At 57.0% G+C, this 19,258-nt stretch overlaps 1 protein-coding gene across 1 annotated transcript in view; it reads right to left on the bottom strand.

Moving 5' to 3' along the window:
- LHX4 (LIM homeobox 4) overlaps nt 1-18,427 on the bottom strand; it is a 33,607-nt gene extending 15,180 nt beyond the window's left edge. Inside the window, exons 1-2 of the mRNA XM_040984234.1 lie at nt 18,127-18,427; nt 1,081-1,252 (exon numbers count right to left, since the gene is read on the bottom strand). Of these exons, the coding sequence (XP_040840168.1) occupies nt 1,081-1,252; nt 18,127-18,202 (248 nt within the window). The 5' untranslated portion in view covers nt 18,203-18,427. The remainder of the gene's footprint in view (nt 1-1,080; nt 1,253-18,126) is intronic.
- Between the last annotated feature and the right edge of the window lie 831 nt (nt 18,428-19,258).

Below are 19,258 nucleotides of genomic sequence, written 5' to 3'. Positions count from 1 at the left end.
AGCACACAGGAAATAAGCTGGTTCAAACCCAGGCAAAGTCTTTGTATTATTATTTACTATTATTTTTGTGAAAGGCAGAGAGAAGCGAGAGAGAGAGGATGAGATTGCCCATCCACAGGCTCACTCCCCAGCTGGCTGCAATGGCTGGGACCGGGCCAGGCTAAAACCAGAAACCTGAACATGCTCTGAGCCTTCCCTGTGGCTAGCAGGGACCCAAGTCACTGGGCTTTCTTCTATGGCCTACCCGGTGCAGTAGCAGCGAGCTGGACCCAGCGACTCTGGGTCCACAGGCAATTGCTTACCCACTGTGCCAAATGCCAGCTCTTTTGGCAAGGTGTGACCCATCATAAGAAACTGCCTCGCCATCAAAAGTCACGACACTTGACCGTGTCTGGCTTGGTCTCGCCAGCCTCTGCAGCCTGTAAAGCAGCCAGCAAGATGCCTCCGGGTATGAGGCAGGGACCAAGCAGCCCCTGCAGAAGAACAGGCCCTGGGGGCAGCAGGAAGAGGACTGCTTAGGCCATCCAGGCTCCATGTTGGAGGGCCTGGGCTTGAGTCCCTGCTCGGCTCCCTGCTAATGTGCATCGTCAGTGGCATGAGGTGGGGGGAGGGGAGTGGGGTTCGAGGAGTTGTGTGACTCTGATGTTGGGTTCCCAGCTCCCAGCTTTGGCTGATGCAGCTGTTTGGGAAGTGAATCAGTAGAAGGGAGATCTGTGTGTGTGCATGCATGCGTGTGTGTGTGTGCACACACGCATGCCTTTCAAATAAATAAATGTAAGAACGCACCTGCTCTGAGAGTCTGCAGGAGGTTGCAGCCAAGAATCAAGGGGCCAATTCACCCTGCTTTTAGACCTGTCAGCTTTTGTCGGCCACACAGGGGAGGTCTGACCTATGACCTCCTGGACCCCCACCCTCACAGCACGCACAGCTAAGACGAGGCCAAGATGGGACCAGTGTCAGAAGCAGGGCGTTGGAGCGGAGCGCCTCTCCCCACCGGACCCCAGCTCCTTCCCCAGCCTCCCCAGCCCGCCTCCCAACATGGAAGCAGCAGAACCGAGCCAGGCCCCAGCCGCCACTCACTTGAAGAAGTCCTCCTTGCAGTAGACACTCCCGGCCCTGGAGAAGCACCTGTCGGCCAGCTGCATCTGGCAGTCTGCGCACTTGAGGCAGGAGCTGTGCCAGTGTCTGTCCAGGACCTTGAGGATGAACTTGTCCAAGATATGCTGGTTGCAGCCAGCACACTGGGGGATCTCTGTGGGAAGAGGAGAGAGAAGCAGCATGAGCCTTCAGTCCAGCCCTGCTCCCAGTGCCCAGGCACTGTGTGGATGCTTTTCCGGTCTGCTCATGGTGGGAATGGGTGTAACCCATATAGCTGTGCAAGTTGTACACTGTGTCAATGCAGGCAGGGACTTAAATTCAACCCCTACTTTGCTGGCCAGGCTGTATCTTCTGGCTAGGGATGATCCAGAAGGGCTCACCTGACTCTAAGGACACCATACAAGGCCACCCTCCACCCATGCCAGCTGCAGTGCCCCAAGGCATCCATCACTCTTTCCACCATGTGTCCACTAGTGATGGAGAAGCAAAAACCTAAGACTTCAGAAGAAGGCCTGCCCGGGCTTGGAGCAAGAGCCCCTCTGGCCAGTAGCACAAATAATATAAGGGTAGAGGGGTACCCCTGAGAGGCTCAAGGAAGGCATCCCGCTGTGAACGGACACACCAGGCAGAGTCCACAGCCCCTGCTGCCTGCACTGTGAGGAAAGTGCTCAACTTGTCCAGACTCTCTTGCAGCTCAGCTTCCCAGCAGGTGCCTGGAGGAGGGAAATGAATTCAATGTGGACACTGCAAAGGCTCCCCTGGTGCTGCTGGGGGCCAGGGCAGAAGTTGTGGCATCCTAAGGGCTGGACTCAGTCCTGGAGCTCCCCTCCCCTGCCCCTGCCACCCAATGCTGGCCCCACTGAAAGCTGAAAGCCATGATTTCCACTTCGACAGTATAAGTATATGCTGTTGTCACATCCAAGCCTCAACCACTGCCCTACCCAGTTATGCCCTCAATGACGTCTGTTGAGACTCTGCTGCTGGGCCACTCTACCCAGGGGCCACCCCAAGTCACTCAGGGGAGTTAATGACATTTTGAGTCTCTGCATGTTTCACAACCTAGCAAAAGAGCCATGTATCCATGCTCAGAAGAACAAACAGTGCTGGCCCCTCCCGCCATTTGCTCTCTTCCTTCCCCACCCGGGGGAAGGTAACAGACCAACAAACATTGAGGAGAAGACAGAAGCGCAGGGTGTGGCTGCAGGGCATGTCTTCCCAACACGGCCATCATGAGGCTGGCAGCCCCGGGCCTCGCACCCTTGACAGTCTCCACGCTGTCTCCACACGGCCACTCCCATGCCAAGGCAATTCCTTCAGAGGCAGGAGCAGTTTAAAAAAAAAAAAATTAAAAAGAAGATTCACTTATTTACTTGAAAGTCAGAATGATAAACAGAGGGAGACAGAAAGATCTTACATCTATTGGTTCACTCCCCCATCTGCCTTCAACGGCCAGCGCTGGACCAGTCAGAAGCCAGGAGCCAGGAGCTCCTTCTGGTCTCCCACATGGGTGTTGCTTGCCCAGGTGCATTAGCAGGAAGCTGGATGGGAAGTGGAGCAGCCAGGATTCGAACTGGTGCCCACGTGGGTTACTGGCGTTGCAGGCAGCCACTTCACCTGCTGCTTCATGGTGCTGATCCTCTCACCTTTGCAGCCTCAAAGCATGGGGAGAGAATTTGAACACATGCAAAGTGACAGAGAGCAAAAGCGTTCTCAAGAATGAAGACACCATCACCTGCTGGACCATTTGGTAAGTGCCGTTACTGTCCCCGCCCGCGTGGGTGTGCCCAGGCTTACGCACACTCCAAGCCCAAGTGGGCAGCTTGCAGCACGCAACTGGAAGTCAGGCCCAGGGTTCTCCGGCCACTGCCTCGCCTTTGGGCGCCTCTCCCTCCCGTGCCCCAGGGTTTACAGCGCCACACAGGCTGCCAGCAACCACACTGAGGTGTCAGTTCCTGGAGAGTTGCAGAGAGCAACAACATGAGACCCTCCAGCTACTGGTTCACTCCCCAGATGGCCACAATGGACAGGGCTGAGCTAAGCCCAAGCTAGAGGCCAGGAGCTGCCTCCAAGTCTCCCACAAGGATCCAGGGCCCCAGCGCCTGGGCCATCTTGTGTTGCATTCCCAGGCACATTAACAGAGAGCTGGATCAGAAATAGAAAAGCTGGGACTCGAACTGGCACCCATATGGAATGTGGCTATCACCGGAAGTGGCTTTGTCCCCGATACCACAGCACTGGGCCCAGAATTTTAGTCCAAAGGTTTTCTGGGGCCAGTGTTGTGGCATATGGAGTTAAGCAGGGCTGGCACTCCATGCGAGCACTGGCTTGAGCCCTGGCTGCTCCTCTTCTGATCCACTAATCTTAGGGAAATGGCACTCATGTGGGAGACCCAGAGGAAGCTCCTGGCTCCTGGCTTTGGTCTGAGCCAGTCCAACAACTGTGACCATTTGGAGAATGAGCCAGCTGTTAGAAGATCTCTGTGCAATTCTGCCTTTCATAAAAAATAAATCTTAAAAAGAATAAAAATTTCTCCTTGAGAAAGAAACTGTTCTCACAAACACTTATTAAAGAGCTCTGAAAGAGGACAGCAAAGTGCCAAGCACACGATGGGCACGGAGCCAGAGTGGGCAAGGGAAAAGAGGGTAAGGCCACGGGCTCAACAGCCAAACTTCACCTCCACCTGGAACCATCCTCCACCACCTCAGCCCCGCTTCAAGGGCGAGAGCGTGGCTGCTGCCGCTGTAAACGCACTGGAGGCCCGACTGCCTCTTCAAGCCTCCAGGGTCAGCAGCCAGCCCAGGGGTGCACGGCTGCTGCAGGGGGTGGGAGGTGCACCTGCTGCTCCCCGCCCCCAAGCGCTCCCAGCAGCCGCCGGGGACCCCTGGCTAGGCTCTGCGAGAGAAGAGGGCCAGGAGTGGCAGGTGCAGAGCCAGGGCGGAGGTGGAGACCGCACAGGGCACAGGACGAAGGGTGCGGCAAGAGGCCAGGCCTGCGGGAGAGCGCGCAGAAGGCGGCCTCGGATGCCTCTCTGCAGGCCGGTCATGAGGGAGGCTGGCACCCCAGGGCAGACAGGGCAGCTTTCTGCCCGCGAGGAGCCTTTGAGCCTTCCTCCTTGCAGACTGCTGTATTTCTCCACCCAGCAGCACAACCAGCGCAGTTCAGACCCACGATGTGCACCCATAAAATTTATTTCCAGCGAGGTAACTACCGAGAGTCTTCACATGATGAGTATTCAAGGGAGAATACATTAGGACTAATGTATGCAGGGGGCGGCGGGGACCTGGCTGGCTGGCACCCCTGCGCTGCAGCCGGCCTCGCACAGGCCTCACTCATTGCCAGCACCAGGAGCCTCCGACTGGGGACTTTGGTGCTGAACGCGGGCTTGGTAAAAAATGTTAGGGACATGTTGATGGCAGCTTCCAAGATACACAGCAAAAATCCTCCCCCACTGCAATACACTGGAAACTTAAATGCTTTTCAAAGAGCATTTAGAAATGGCTTTCATCTGGGGGGCTACATGGTACCTCAACAGGCTAATCCTGCACGTTCAAGTGCCAGGATCCCATACGGACGCTGGTTCGTGTCCCAGCAGCTCCACTTCCCATCTAGCTCCCTGCTTGTGGCCTGGGAAAGCAGCAGAGGATGGCCCAAAGCCTTGAGACCCTGCAGCCATGTGGGAGACCTGGAGGAAGCTCCTGGCTCCTGGCTTCAGATCAGCTCAGTTCCAGGTACCGCGGTGTTTGGGAAGTGAACCAGCAGATGGAAGATCTGTCTTTCCTTCTCTCTGTATACTTCCCCCCCCTCCGCCACCCAACAATAAATTTTTTTTTTAGACAAGAGAAATGAAGGAAGGAAATAAGGAAATCAGTCAGTCTTAAGTGAAAGAACCACAGCACAGCAGTAACAGAAAGCGGGCGCCACCAGCCTGCTGGGGACCATCTCAGGGCCCCGCTGCTCGTTTCCCACTGCACGATGACACGGTCTGTGTCACGGACTGATGCCACGCTACAGCGAGGCAGCTGAGCCTTAGAAGGTGGAGTCGTGCCCCTGGGGCTCATGGGGGGACTTGAACCTGCTGCCTGTGTTGCTGGAGATCGTCCTAAAGGAGCCCACCGGAGAGCTCGAGGGCGCCCCCCGTGGCTGCACCCTGGCCTTGCAGAAGCAAGTGCAGACTTGGGCTCTGAGTTCACAAAAATTGTCATCATGAAAAAGATTTTTAAAAGGAAAAAAAAAATGCATGGATTTCTTTTTGGGGGGTGGAGAGGGCTCCAAAATAAACTGCTCTTTGAATGCAACTGTCTCGTGACTTTGGAAATACTTTTTTCCAGGGACAAAGAAGTGTGTGAGGAGCCAGCCTCTGTTGGGCAGATGGAAATGCTGGAGGCGTGTAACACAGATGGGCCGGGCCCAACGCGCAGGTGTTTCATCCCAGGGCCCCGTTGGCCGTCCCTACAGCCCGGGTGCAAGGGGCTGTCAAGGTCAGGGTCCCCCCAGGAGGCAATGGAAACAAATGAGCTGAGCCAAGAGGTAGGCATGAAGATGAGTGAAAATGTAACCTTCTCATTTGTACATTTTGCAAACAGCAACAACAGAAACCTTTATTTACTTTTTTAAAAAAAAGATTTGTTTGTTTACCTATGGGAAAGTCAGATTTACAGAGAGAAGGAGAGACAGAGAAAAATATCTTCCATCCATTGCTTCACTCCCCAAATGGCCGCAATGGCCAGAACTGAGCCAGTCTGAAGCCAGGAGCCAGGAGCTTCTTTCAAGTCTCCCAGTGGGTACACGGCCACAAGCAGGGAGATGGGTTGGAAGTGGAACAGCCAGAACATGAACCTACACCCATATGGGATCCTGGCACGTACAAGGCAAGGACATCAGCCACTGGGCTACTATGCACTCAGCCCTTTTATTTACTTATTTACCTACAAGAAATGATGACCGGGCCTAGTGCGATGGCTCAGTGGCTAAACCCTCATCTTGCATGCCTGGGATTCCGCATGGGCACTGATTCATGTCCTGGCTGCTCTGCTTCCCATCCAGCTTCCTGGCTGTGGCCTGGGAAAGGAGGATGGCCCAAAATCGTGCGATTCAAAGAAGCTCCTGGTTCCTGGCTTCAGATCGGACCAGCTCTGGCCAGTGCAGCCACTTGGAGAATGAACCAGTGGGTAGATCCCTTCTCTGTGTCTCCTTCTCTCCATAAACCTGACCTGCCTTTCCTAAATAAATAAATGGAATGATGACTATTCTCATTCACAACTTCGAAAGCAGAAGCTACACAGGTGCCCTGTCAGGAATAAAGCTGTAACCAGCACCTTCTAAGCCCAGAAGCAGCTCAAGGCCCTTCACACACTGCCTGGGTGTCATGAAGTTCTATCAGGAAACCTGCAAGAACGCCAGTCCACCTCCCCCAGAGCCGCTGACCACAGGCTGTGATGGCCACATCCAGGCCCAGGAAGAGGTTTCCATCTGATTCCGTAGAAGCGCTCTCCGTGGTGCTCTGCAGAGGGACACCCCGGCAGGAGGAGACAGCCACGGAGGGGAGAAGCCCGGGAGCACGCAGGCCAAGCCACCCTGCCAGCAGGCACAGACCCGAGCCCTCACTCGCCCACACACACGGACGCGAGCAGTGTGCAACTGCATGTGCACACAGCACCCCTGCCAGCCACACACACGCAGTCCTGCAACACACACACACGAGCCTGCACATGGAGAGTGGCACAAACAACCCCCAGGAAGCAAAGGTCCAACCTGAAGGCCAGCACCACGGCCCAAGCGGGTTAATCTGCCACTTGCAACACTAGCACCCCGACTGGCATGTTACTCCAGTCCAGGCCACTCTGCTTCGGACACAGCTTCCTGCTAATGTGCCTGGGAAAGCAGCAGAAGATGGCCCAGGTGCTTGGCCCTGCCACCTGTGCAGGACAGCAAGATAAAGCTCCTGGCTTCAACTGGCCCGGCTCTGGCTGCTGCGACCATTTGAGTAGGAAACCAGAGGATGAATGAGCTAGCTAGCTCTGTCTCTCTCTCTCTCTCAGCCTCTGTTATTCTACCTTTCAAATAAATACGACAAATCATTTTTAAAGATGTTTTTATTATTGGAAAGGCAGATTGACAGAAAAGATCTTCCACCTATTGGTTCAATCCCCAAAGGGCTGCAACAGCCAGAGCTGAGTCGAACCAGCCAGGAGCTTCTTCCGGGTCTCCCACATGGGTGCAGGGTCCCAATGCTTAGGGCCATCTTCTTCTGCTCTTTCAGGCTACAAGCCTGGGCAACCATGCTAGGCCCTAAATAAATAAATCCTTAAAAACAAAGATCCAGGGCCCAGCACAGTAGCCTAGCAGCTAAAGTCTTCCGCTTGCACGTGCCAGGATCCCATATGGGTGCCACTTCCAATGCAGGTAGCTCCACTTCCCATCCAGCTCCCTGCTTGTGGCCTGGGAAAGCAGTCCAGGACGGCCCAAAGCCTTGGGACCCTGCACCCATGCAGGACACCAGGAAGAAGCTCCTGGCTCCTGGCTCCTGGCTTCAGATTGGTTCAGTTCCGGCCATTGTGACCGCTTGGAGAGTGAATCATTGGACGCAAGATCTTTCTGTCTCTCCTCCTCTCTGTATATCTGCCTTTTCAATAAAAATAAATTTAAAAAACACTAAGATCCAACCTGAGATACAGACACATCACAGTCACAGGGACAGACATGTGTTACCCACTCGCATCCACCTGAAGACACTTGTACCTGGCCGGCTGCTCTGTGGCTGCCTGGGGAGGCCCAGCTGAGTGAGCGAGCTGTGAGCACTGGGGCAGGGAGACAAGCGACAGGGACAGCTGGGGGGAAGCAGGAACAGTCTTCAAAATATCTTGGGGAAGAAGCTCAAAATAGTAAGTTTGAAAGTTTTCAGTTCTTTGTACAGTTTAGGCTGGCAAAGCATGAGGTCTGCAGGAGGGTTTGTGATAAATGGCACATCTGAATGTGACCTGAGTTCAAATCCCAATTCTGTCCTCCGTGTGTGTGATCTGGGACTAATTTCTACTCGCTTTGAGCCTCGATTTGCTTGTCTATAAAATGGGGGTGCTAACACCAGTCACTCGAGCTTGTTGTGCAATGAACACATCAGCTCACGTTGGCATCCACTATCCATGCCCGCAGTCCTTCTCCACTGTGCCCTGCAGCCCATGGAATGTATATACTTAGCGTGTGTCAGTGTCTTGTCCGTCATTACTTGCCTCCCTGCAGACACTCCCCCACCACGTGCCCATGTGGCTCACAGTGGCATGGAGGGCCAGGCATCTTGGAATAAAGACAGCTGGTGGATTCCTGCACAGACCAAGGGGGGCAGCTGCCACACCTCCAGCACCTCCCTACAAGTGGTGTGAAGGTTGAGCCAGCCAACTGTTGGAGCTCACTTCCCTGTCGCTGTAACACATCCAGGGGAGGCAGCAGACTGGGCTCAAAGGAACATTCCAGGCCTCTAGCATCCTTCGTGGGGGCACGCAAACGCCCAATCCCAAGGTGATGCCTTTGGATCAGACAGACCTGTGGACCTAGGCAGGTAAGTCAGGATCCGCTCCTTCCCATCACAGGAGCGTCCACAGCCCAGCCTGGTGGACAGGCCTCACAGCACCTGAGGCTCTGTGCTAGGCTCTCCCTGTGCTTCTTCAAGAGTAGCCCAAAAGCAAGTGTGTCCCTTTTCAAAGCCCCAAGTCCTCCCTTGGGGAAGCTTCGGGAGGCTGGGAGGTGGAGGTGATTGTGGGTAGCACACCACGATATTCACACCCCTCCCGGGAGGGCTGACACAAGTCAGGTTCATTTCTGTTCCTCATGCATGTTGTTCCCTTTCCAAGAAAACTGCTCTCAAGGAAACACAGGCCAGCATAACCATGTCGCAGTCTGTGTTGGCTTGATCGATTTTAATTCTCTGAAAAACGATGCTTTCTATCTCTTTGGGCACAAAGATCAACAGGGTGTGTGTGGGAGTGAGTGGGGAGGGAGGATGCTCGGAAAAAGCCTAAAGCTAGAAGCAACAGGTGTGACAATGACTTCTAAGATGACCGCGCACCTGGCTGGGGAACCGCATCAGCAGCGCAGCTATTTCCACTGGACTCGCAATGCTGAGCCGTGATTTCACTGCTTTCAGCACCAAGGGGCTTCACGCTGGTGGCACTGGTGTTCGCACACCCACGCTCTCAGATGAGATGAGAAGTTTGTAAAATCTGGAATTTGCTGTGTCACCCTCGAGTCCTGCGAGGAGGCACTGCTTCTCAGCGCCCTGTGGGAAGGACAGACCTTCTCTTGTGGCTCCATAATTTGGCCTGCCAGCCTAGCATTTTAGAACAATTCTCCTTGCTCGGTTCAAGCGAAGGAACCAGGCACCATGGCAAGTGTTCATGTTGGCTGACCCTACACAACACTCCTTTTGGGCTGGCTGTCCACTTAGGGCACCAAGACAGCCCTGGCACAGGTACACAGGTGTATCTGCGAAACAGGAGCCCAGAGTCAGGGGTTCTGAGTACTTGAAGAAGTGCTGAAGCCCTTTGAACTTGGCCAAGGACTCTCAAATCTACCTGTTCATATACGCTTCCCAAGACACCTACAACTCTGAAGAGTGCAGGAATCAGGAGCTTCCTGCAGGGGACACTGTTGGGGGCTGAATTGGGGTTCGCTTCTTCTTTGGGGGGCACAAATTCAGCCACTTCCACCAACGCTCACCAAAGCCACCTCCATCTGGGATTGTCACCCCAAATCCTCTGCCCAAGACTTCTTCCCAGGGAGGTTTTGTTTGTTTGTTTGTTTGAGTTCCGTTGGAAATAACATATGCCTGCTTATGTTTCCAAAACTGATTGCTTGTTGAAACGTTTTTACTGCCGACTAACTTGAAAGAGAAGTTAAACGGGGCTTTAACAAAACATACAAACGGCTGACACCGTGTGCAAACATTTCTGTTGGAATTTTCCATTCCTTTCCCACACCTACTGAGCAGAAAATCATGGGCGAGTTGCAGGTGCTGCAGGTCTCCTCTAAATAAGAATGTGGAAAGCTGGCTTACCCAGCCAGTTGTGGGGTGGAATGCTGTCAGTGGGGCGCTGGATGCTTTCTCTGCGGAATGACTAAGTCCAAAGGGTATAGAGACAAAAGACTTCAGGACACATCCAGCTGTGGCACCTGCCTTAACTCACACCTGAATTTGCATATTCCCATGCCTATAGTCACAGAGGAATGCTGAAAATGAAGTCCCATGTACAGGGCAGATATTACCAAAATAAAGTTTTCCAATTTGAAGGTGCTATTGTCAATGCTAACAATAATAAAAAAATTACTTTCTGGTCCCAACTTTCCTTCTCAATCACCTGATAATTGTGATCATTGCAATCAGAGGAACTCGGGCAGCTACACGGCCACACAGGGACAAAAACCCGAGACACAGGATGTGACTTTCCAACACAAACTGTGTTGGTTTGTGGCTGGAGCGACCACTCCTCTCCCACCTCTTGATTTCACATTAAAAACAATGCATTGAGCAATTGAGTTTCTTTTTAGAAATATTTTTCTGTTATTCTAAACCAACATATGTTAAAGAGACCAAGACATAACTTCTCCAAATTCCTCATAATGGGTTTCCATGACCTGGTTAGATTAGCCTCACAAACAACACAGCTGAATCGCACAAAGTCCAATATTAATTCTTTAAATGCTAAATAGCAAAGACATACTCTGTACTATGAGGTTTTGCGATGGAAAGCCGGAAAGCAGAGCCAGTGACAAAACTCGGAGGAAATTTCTCATTAAAAAAATCATCCTTTTATAGATAAATCACAATTTCTATAATAATTGCATCCATATTTGCACATTAAAAAATACACCAGCCTCTAAGTGTCTTCTCACCTAATTTCTTTTTCTCCAGTTTGTCTTGACAAATGAATAATAATGGGGGGGGGTGTGCAAAAAGTCAGGACAATCTTGTCCTATCAGAGATGACCGCATCTGAGCATGTCCTATCCCTCCACCTGCCACCTGGGCTGCCCCCCACAGCAGCTTTCACTGGTTTTGCTTGGTGGCCTGGGTCCCTTTGAAAAATCTCCTCCCCCGCCCCCCACTTGAATAATGTAAGAACAATACCCGCTTCAACAAAGGAGCAAATTCAGAAGTATTCTGAAGCTCATCCCGGCGCGATCATCTTGAAGGCGCTCATTCGGATAATGTTTGAATGGAAGGCGTCGGGCAGCCAAAGAAACGCGAAATAAGAAAAAGCATTTGCAGGGGCAGGATCACCTTCCCCATGGCAGACTGGCACACAATTAGTACCCTTCAGTAGGACACCAAATAGCTCAGTAATGCAAATGAAATAGAAAATTGCAATAAACAAATCCATGCTGGTGTACAGAGAGGCCGTAGACACATCACCATTTCCACCCCATTCTCACGTTCCATCTCCAATCCTGCGGTTCTCTGGTGTCTCATTCCGTGGCCGCGTCCCACATGTTTGGCAACCTCGCCCTCGTAAGAAGAAACTTTCAATTAATTTGGCTCCAAGTTTTGTGTCTATGAAGCTATTCGCAGAACCAATCCCTTAACCCTCTCACATTATAATGAGAGCAAATTGTCCTTTAAAGGCATCTGGGGGCGAGGTCCCCCAGCAAAGCTCGGGCAGCCGCTGCCAGGCAGACAGAAGGCAGGGGGTGGGGAGCTGGGAGGAATCCCACAGAAGCAGGCGGGGACGTCGCGCACCCCAGTCTAGTTTGTCCGCAGTCACCAGGCGGGTTCACCCACAGCGTGTTGTCCAAGGGCGAATTCATCTCAAGTCTGCCAATGAAACCCACCTGGGCGCCTGCTACCAGCAGCAGTTCCTCCAAGCTACTGGTCGGTGTTGGGGTTCCATTTTGATCACTGTCCCTAATAAACTGGGGACCCTACCAGGTGACACTGCACAAGAGTGTCTATTTTCAGCTGATTCCTTCCTCCCACCCACAGCACTAAAAGCCCAGATCCTGTGTGGCTTCTGACCTCACCCCAGCCTGTGCTTCAAGGGCTTCCTGGAAGAGGCAGCTGGAGGAATCCTGCCACTTTGCAGCCTGGGGGAAGCGGCCAGGAGGCGAAACCCTGGTGTTGCCAATTCCCCGGGAGATACCAGGGGAAGGAGGAAAGGGAGGAAGTGAGAAACAGGCGCTGCCCCTCCCCGGGGGAGGCTGGAATTTGACTAGGAGTAGTAGACCCTGTTTGCTCACGCAAACTTGTGCCAATGGGCATCGTTAGCACTCACTGCAGGAAAGGAGAAGATTGTTCCAGAAGTGCATTTAACTACCGCGGCTAGCTCTAGGCAAACCCCAGCAGCGTCCACGCAGCCGCCCCGCGAGCGCCTCCAGACTCAGCCTTCCCCATCCGCAACTAAAGCGGCTCCACGCCGGCGCGCACCCGGGGCGCTGGTCCTTCATCTGTCCCCTGCCACGTTAGTGAGACACCGCGGCGCGCACGGTTATCACACCATTCCAGCCCGAAGAAGCCTCCTCGCCAACACCCTAGGAAGGACAGACGGACGCCTACTTCTCGGAGGCATTTTCCACCCCGGCGCGCCAGCCACTGCGCCCTCCACCCCGAGCTAGTCTGGGGCGCCGCGGCGCGTTTCGGGGGGCGGCTGTGCTAATGCAGGGGACTAAGCCGTCACTAATTGAGCGACGCAGTGAAAGGACACCAAATCCCCAGGCCAAGAGGGAAATTAGTACAGTGCAAATATTTTAGGGCTTGAGGCCGTCCACACCTGGCCAGCGAGGTCAGCAGGTCGCTCTTTAGAACCACGGAAGGTCCCCAGCGACCCGAGTTGCTATCTATTCAGTGGAAAGAAATTGCTTTGTCTGCCTCCTGAACAGCCCCCCCCGTCCAGCCCCCCGCCTCGCCTGGAGGGGCGCTGGATTTTTTAAAAAAAACTGGATCCCCGTATTTTTACAGTCCTTTCGGAGGCCTCCGAGACGAGACGTCTTGAGGGCCGCCCGGCCCTAATCCCCGGCCGCTCGGGCGGCATTCTTGCCTGCCCCTCCCTTTGTTTCTGACCGGTCGAGAGGAAGGTCAGGCTAGCCGTTCTCCTCACCTTTCTTTAATTTCCTGACGCTCCTGGTTTTATCCCACCTGGCTTTTCCACTTAAGGTTTTTCTTCTTCATTAGTTCCCTTCAGGTCCTTTAAAAAACACACCGGCCCTGTTTTATTTAAAAAAAAAAAAATCCCACTCTAGCTAAATCCAGGACTTGAGTGACACGGGGAGAAGCACGCGCAGGTGTCTGGCCAGTTCGGCCTCCTGTGCGCAGCGCGCAGACCCCGGCCCTCGTCGTCTCGCCTCGTCCAGCGGCGATCCAAGTCACCAACTGCCTCTTCCCACGGGGAAATTTCAGTGCGTTATCGGTCGCCCAGGTGCAGCCCTCTCCCCCCAGAGCCTGCGGAGTTTGCTGGGTTCGTGGGGGTCTCCCACCCCTTCTCCCCGGGCTGGAGAGCTGAACTGAGCTGCTGAGCTAGGCTCGAACGCGCAAGCCGGTCCGACGACGGGAGGAGAAGCAGCTCCCCGAAGACAGCGCCGCTTTCCAAGGGCCTAAAGTCCTGTAAAAGCTCGTGCGGTCCGCCCCGGGGTTTAGCTCAGCATGAACGCTCTGTTAGCCGGCCTGAGGGGGGCTGGAATGAGGTTTCCGTCCGGCCTCCTCTGGATGGGCGTGCTGTTGGCACTTGCACCTGCTGCGCCCCTTCTCCGAGAGCAGGGCAGGCCACCCGACGCCAGGTCGGACGACCTGGAGCTGTTCTGCGCTGGAAAACAAGCCCAGGCTGGGAATGGGCGGAAAGCGCTAAGGAGACAGAAAAGGCCGTGGCGCAGAACATCCGCTTGCGGAGCGCGACGGACGCGGATCCTGTCCCGCTCTTGTCCCCTTCCAGGCCGCGCCCTCGCCCCTAGCTGCAGCACGCGAGCTGCGCTCAAAGCCAAGCGGCTGCAAAGGTTGGCCCGGTCGGCATCTGTCTACACCAGCGAGGACACCCGCCCCCTCCCCCCAAAAAAAGGTGTGCGGCGAAGCTTGCAGAAGAATTCATCTTCTGTTCTCTGGCCACCCTGGCCGCAGTGTGGCCGCGGGGCGGCGGAGCCCTGTCCCGGGCGCGGCGGGGTCCTGTAGGTCGCGCTCCCACGTGTGAGGACGCCACTCCCGGCGGCTCCCGGCGGCTCCCGGCGGCTCCCGGCGGCTCCCGGCGGCTCCCGGCGTCCGCGATCCCGAAGAGCCGACAAGCGAGGCATCACACTGGGACCGGATCTCGCGTCCTCTTTATCTCAACTGTCCCGGGACGTTGTGAACCACTCCATGCAGACCTACGCCTCTGCAGCTGCCTGATCCAGGTTAATTCGGCTCCCCGCGCGCACTGGGACCGCGGATTCACCGGCTTCCCTCTGCCACCCAGGCTCCCCAAGGGCGGAGGCGGAGCCCTTTTGCGCCTGGAGAGCCCTGGGTCACCAAGAGTCCCTAGCGAGACGCCGCCGCGGTTGCCCCGGCTTCCCCAAATTCCTTTATGCAATAGTACACAGCCTTGGTCAGGGGGCTGAGGCGGGATCCCAACCCTCGGGGAATCCGAGTCGCCAACCCGCCAGGCGCGAGCAGCCGACGGGAAGAGCCCACCTGACCGTTACTAGCCGACTCTTGCTGGCACACTTTCGTGACGCAGGGACCTAAATGTGCGGTGCCCGGAGGCAGCCGTCGAAATTTCTATATTGGGTTCTGAAAGACTCTCTCTGTCCGAATGCACAGATATGGGCAAGTGCGCGCGCACGCACCTGTGTCAGTACGAAACCAGGCTGGCAGGAATGGGGCGCACAGCTGCGGGAAGGGAGTCCGTGCCGTCCCCTGGGAAAATAGCCTCCGGGGACGATGGCCAAGGGTTTGGGTTCTGGGTGCGCTTGCGCTGGGAGATCTGGAGCCCCAGGAAGAAGAACTAGGAGAAACGGTCATCCCAGGAAGTACTCCGCCCCACACCCCCACCGAATAGAAAATAATACTCCCACCCAGCTTCGCAGCGCTCTGGGACCCACACCAGGTGGGAAACAGACCACGGCTCCGGGCTGTTTCCACATTCCCACCCCAGCCAGCCCTCCAGGGAAGACAACCAAGACTGCGGGTCAGCTGAGAGCAAAGCTCGGTTCAGCATCCCAGCTGTGGGGTCTCCGCAGGTCCCCGAGTCTGCGGGAGCGGCCAAGAAGGGCCGGCAGGTCCCACAGGCGCGCAGGGGACTCCGGAGTCCGGGGACCCGAGTTTCGGAGGCGGCGTGGGAGGCGCTGTCTGGGGTCCGGGGAGCCTCGAGTGAGGTGGCAGGGGCAGCAGGACTGTGACCCAGGTGAGAGGTGGCCGCGCCTCCCTCACATTTTGTGCCAAGCAGTCAAGATCTCAGAGTATTTGGCGAGGTTCCTTTCTGAACCCATCCAATTGAGCTCCCCAAAAAACACCTAACCGTTTCCCAGGTGCCCTAGGGCACACAGGCCGCTCCCGCCGTCCAAAGCAAGCAGCAGGCGTCCTGGACCAGAGCCGAGGGGCCGGTCGAGCTGTAAAACAGGGGGCTCCAGAGATCGCCCCCAGCGCCCTCCAGTCTGCCTGGCTCGACGCCGACATCCCAATAGGACGGCCACGCCGGAGCTTGTGGGAGCCTGGCGCGGGCAGGATGGGGCGTCCGGAGACTTGGCTGCCAGGACCGCACCGGGGCCACCTGACCTCTACGCGGTGTAGCTCGCAGAGGCAACCGCGCAAGCTAGGGGTCGGCCCGGAGCCGGCGGGAGCAGAGTCGGAAGGAAAGGGGCAAAGGCGTGAGTCCAAGGGAGATAAATCACAAGACCTAGCAACATTGTGAAAGGGAACGCTCAGCCTACGCCCGCAGCCAGCAAAAGAATAGCTCCCTGCCGCGCAAACTGGGCAAAAATTTTAAAACGCCCCCGAAGCTGAGAGCGCTAGAGGCTCTGAAGTTAAAACACCCCTCTCCTTTCGCCACCATCCCACCCCCAGCTCCACACCTGGGCTCAGGATGAAGATGCGGCATCCCTCTGCCACAAGCGGTGGATGTCCTTAATTACCCCCAGTTCCTTCCTCTTCCCAGGAGTCCTTAGACCTCTGGGCCCACGTCCCAGGAGGGAGAATGGTTGCGTCTCGGTAGGGAACCGCGCTGCCTGTTCATGCATGCCCTGGTCTGGCACCAGAAGCTAACTGTCAATGAATATGGGTGACCATCACGCATGCATCCCAAAGGGGAAAAATCCGGATCCTAAAATGTCCCTGTAACCGGGACCCTGTGTCTCTGTCCAAAGAACCTGACAAGACAAAAGGCAGGGGATGACATCTTCCTGTTGGGTTCTGCAGCGCCTTGCTAGGCCACCTGGGGGGAGACCTCTTTTTTCTATGTAAGTTTTCCCCAGTTTCAACCAAGACTCAGAGCCCCCCACCACCCGTGACTCCGAAGGCGACTTCTGGGTATTCTAGGGAAGCGGGTTCCTGACTTCCAACAATCAACCCTGCCTAGGCTCCAGAGACTCTGAAGTGAGCCAATCAGCGTGGGGCAAACAAGAAAGCTCCCTAGAGCAAAGCCCAGTGTCCTTCCTTGGGGTCCCGACAGCCGGGCCACCTGTGGGCCCAGCCACCAGAGCACAGACGCGTACAGCACACGACGCCTGAGCCGCGGTCTCCCCAAGCCACAGTACAGTTTGGCGCCTGTTTTCCAGTCGATACAGACAGTCACAGAGAATAAATGCAGGAGCTGGTCAAAAGACATCTGAATAGGACGAGGCTCTCTCCTCTAGTCCCTTCTCCAAAACTTCCCGGGAACGTCCAGGGAGCGCGCTCCCCAGCCTGTCCTTTCAGACAAGGCCAGGACAGGAATTCTGTCATGGAGAGCCGGGGCGCAGGAGGGCGCGCTCGTGCGTCTCAGTTCCTAGGCGGGTGGCCATCCCTACATGAACCGGCTCTTGCTTAAACCCCAAGGGTGTACTGCCCCACCAAAGAAGTTACAGGAAGTACAGACAGACCCTGGGCAAGCGCGGCGAGAGAACCCTTCATTTTTCCGCGGTGCGGGAGAGCGCCGTGCAGAACACGCGAGCCACGCGGCAGGATGCTCACGGCGCGCGTCCGGCGCGCGCGCGCCACACTCTGGGACCTGTACCGGCCCCGGCAGGGATTCTCCCCTCGGCGAGTCTCCATTCAAGAATGAAAGAGGGACAGAGATTCCCACCAGGAAAAATCTCTGCCCGCACAAACCCAGAAATCAGGAGACACGCGAGCCCTGAGCTCCGGGCGTTTGGCGCATCCCGAGCGCCGCACCGGGACGCGGGAGGGCGGGCTGGCGAGGCGCTCACACAATCCCGTCTCTCCCCGCCAAAGGCGAGTCCGGGCGAGCGCCGGTCTTCGCCTGCGCCCAGTCCACAACTTCGGCGCCGCGCTTCTCTGAATTCCAGCTCGCGCCGCTGGAACGTGGCTAGCAGATTCCCGCACACGGAGCAGTTTCCCCGGAGGCCAGCGCCACGGGCAGCAACGGGTGCGCACGCCCGGCGCTCTGGCCCGCGGGGACAGAGTGTTTGTAGACCTGGTTCCCGCGCCGCCCGCCAGACCCGGGGGTGGGGCGGTAGAGGGGGACGCGTAGGACTGGCTATTCAACTTTCCGCCAGCTGGAGTGAAGTTGCACCAGCGGTCCTGTGAGCCCTGACCGTGGCCAGGGGGGAAGACAATCCAGTGAAGACACCCTGCGCCCTGACGCCTGGCCTGCAACTCATCACCTCCTTTAAGTCCCCAAACAGCGCACTCCCCCTGCGTTCCCGAAAAAGCAGGGGCCGGGAGGTGCGGTGCTCCCGACCCTTCGGCCCGCCTCAGCGTGATCCAGGTGGCGTTCGCGTTCGACCCCAGGAGCCAAGGCCCCTGCCCTGTGACCGTCCCCGCGCGCCCCGGGCCGCCCACCCCTCGCGGCGCCTGGCCCTCCCCGCGGAGGGATGCTGTTCGCGGTCTGGTTACCGCGTCCAGCCGGCACGGAAAGGGGTGTCTTACGTTGCATCGGCACACCGAGCATCTCCGGGAGCCCCTTGACGGCCGCCTCGGCGGGGACAGCCGCGCTCTGCATCATCTCGGAGCCAGAGCTAGCCAGGCGCAGTCCACGGAGATCTGACGCTCTCTCTCTCCGGCTGGATTCAGAAATCGGAAAAATAATAAAAAGCCCGAGCAGGCCGCTGAAGTCACGGTGGCAGTCGGGCCCTCGCCGGCCTCTTCCCGGGAGGGCTCCACAGGCTGGCCGGCCCCTCCCCCCGCCCGGGCTCAGTCTGGTTCAAATCCCTTTGATCTCTCTCTCCGGGGCTGGTGCACATCCCGGGTAGAGGAGACGCTGTTGCTGCGGCTCTGGCTTTTCTCCCCTCCTCCTCCTCCTCCTCCTCCCCCGCCCGCACCCCCTCCCCCTCCACCCTTCGCGTGCCGGCCGCCCCGGAGGCCGCGGTCACCCAGGCATTTTGATTCATTCACACTGCAGGAGCGGCCGTGACGTCGCTTTCCGCAGGGAGGCCCGCCCTGCAGCCAATCTCCCCTCCACCCGACTTCCCCGCCCTCCGCAACCCGGGGGACAGGCAGCCGACCCCGGCCGGCCGGAGTGGGGGCCGGGGAGCCCCAAGTGAGCCGGCCGGGTGGGAGGGCGGGGCCCGCGGAGCGAGGCGGAGCGTTGCTGCACCCTCCCACCCCCGGCCCGCCTGCGGGCTCGCGCCCCGGCCATAAATACTGCGGCCCGGGAGGCCGCGGCAGCAGGTGGTCCGGGCAAGGCGAGTGGCGCGCGTTCCCCGGGGGTTCTGGGGCCCGCGTGCCGCGTCCTCCCCGCCCCTCGGCTCGGACCGGAGGGCGACTCAGGGAAGGGAGGACCCTCCCGAGGCCAGAAACGCGTGGCTGTGTCTCCCTCCCGCCCCCCACCCCTGGCGCGCTCTCGCTCCCCGGCTGCTCTCCGCCGGACTGGGCGCGCTCCATCACCGGATGACTCCATCCCTTTCCCTCCTCCTCCTCCTCCACGTCTCCGGCCAACTCCTTTCTCGCCGGCACTTCCCAGTCCCTGCTCGCTCTCCCCCGCGTCTGGCTGAGGCTGGGCCAGGGACAGCCCGTACTCGGCCCAGAACGCGCGAATCACGCAGTCGCCGGCGGCCGGCCG

This window comes from Ochotona curzoniae, unplaced genomic scaffold (assembly GCF_017591425.1).
Source record: "Ochotona curzoniae isolate NIBS_2020 unplaced genomic scaffold, NIBS_Ocur_1.0 contig_4105, whole genome shotgun sequence".
NCBI lineage: Eukaryota > Metazoa > Chordata > Mammalia > Lagomorpha > Ochotonidae > Ochotona > Ochotona curzoniae.
Note: the sequence above shows the minus strand (reverse complement) of the source record. Positions and strands in the feature narration are given on the sequence as shown.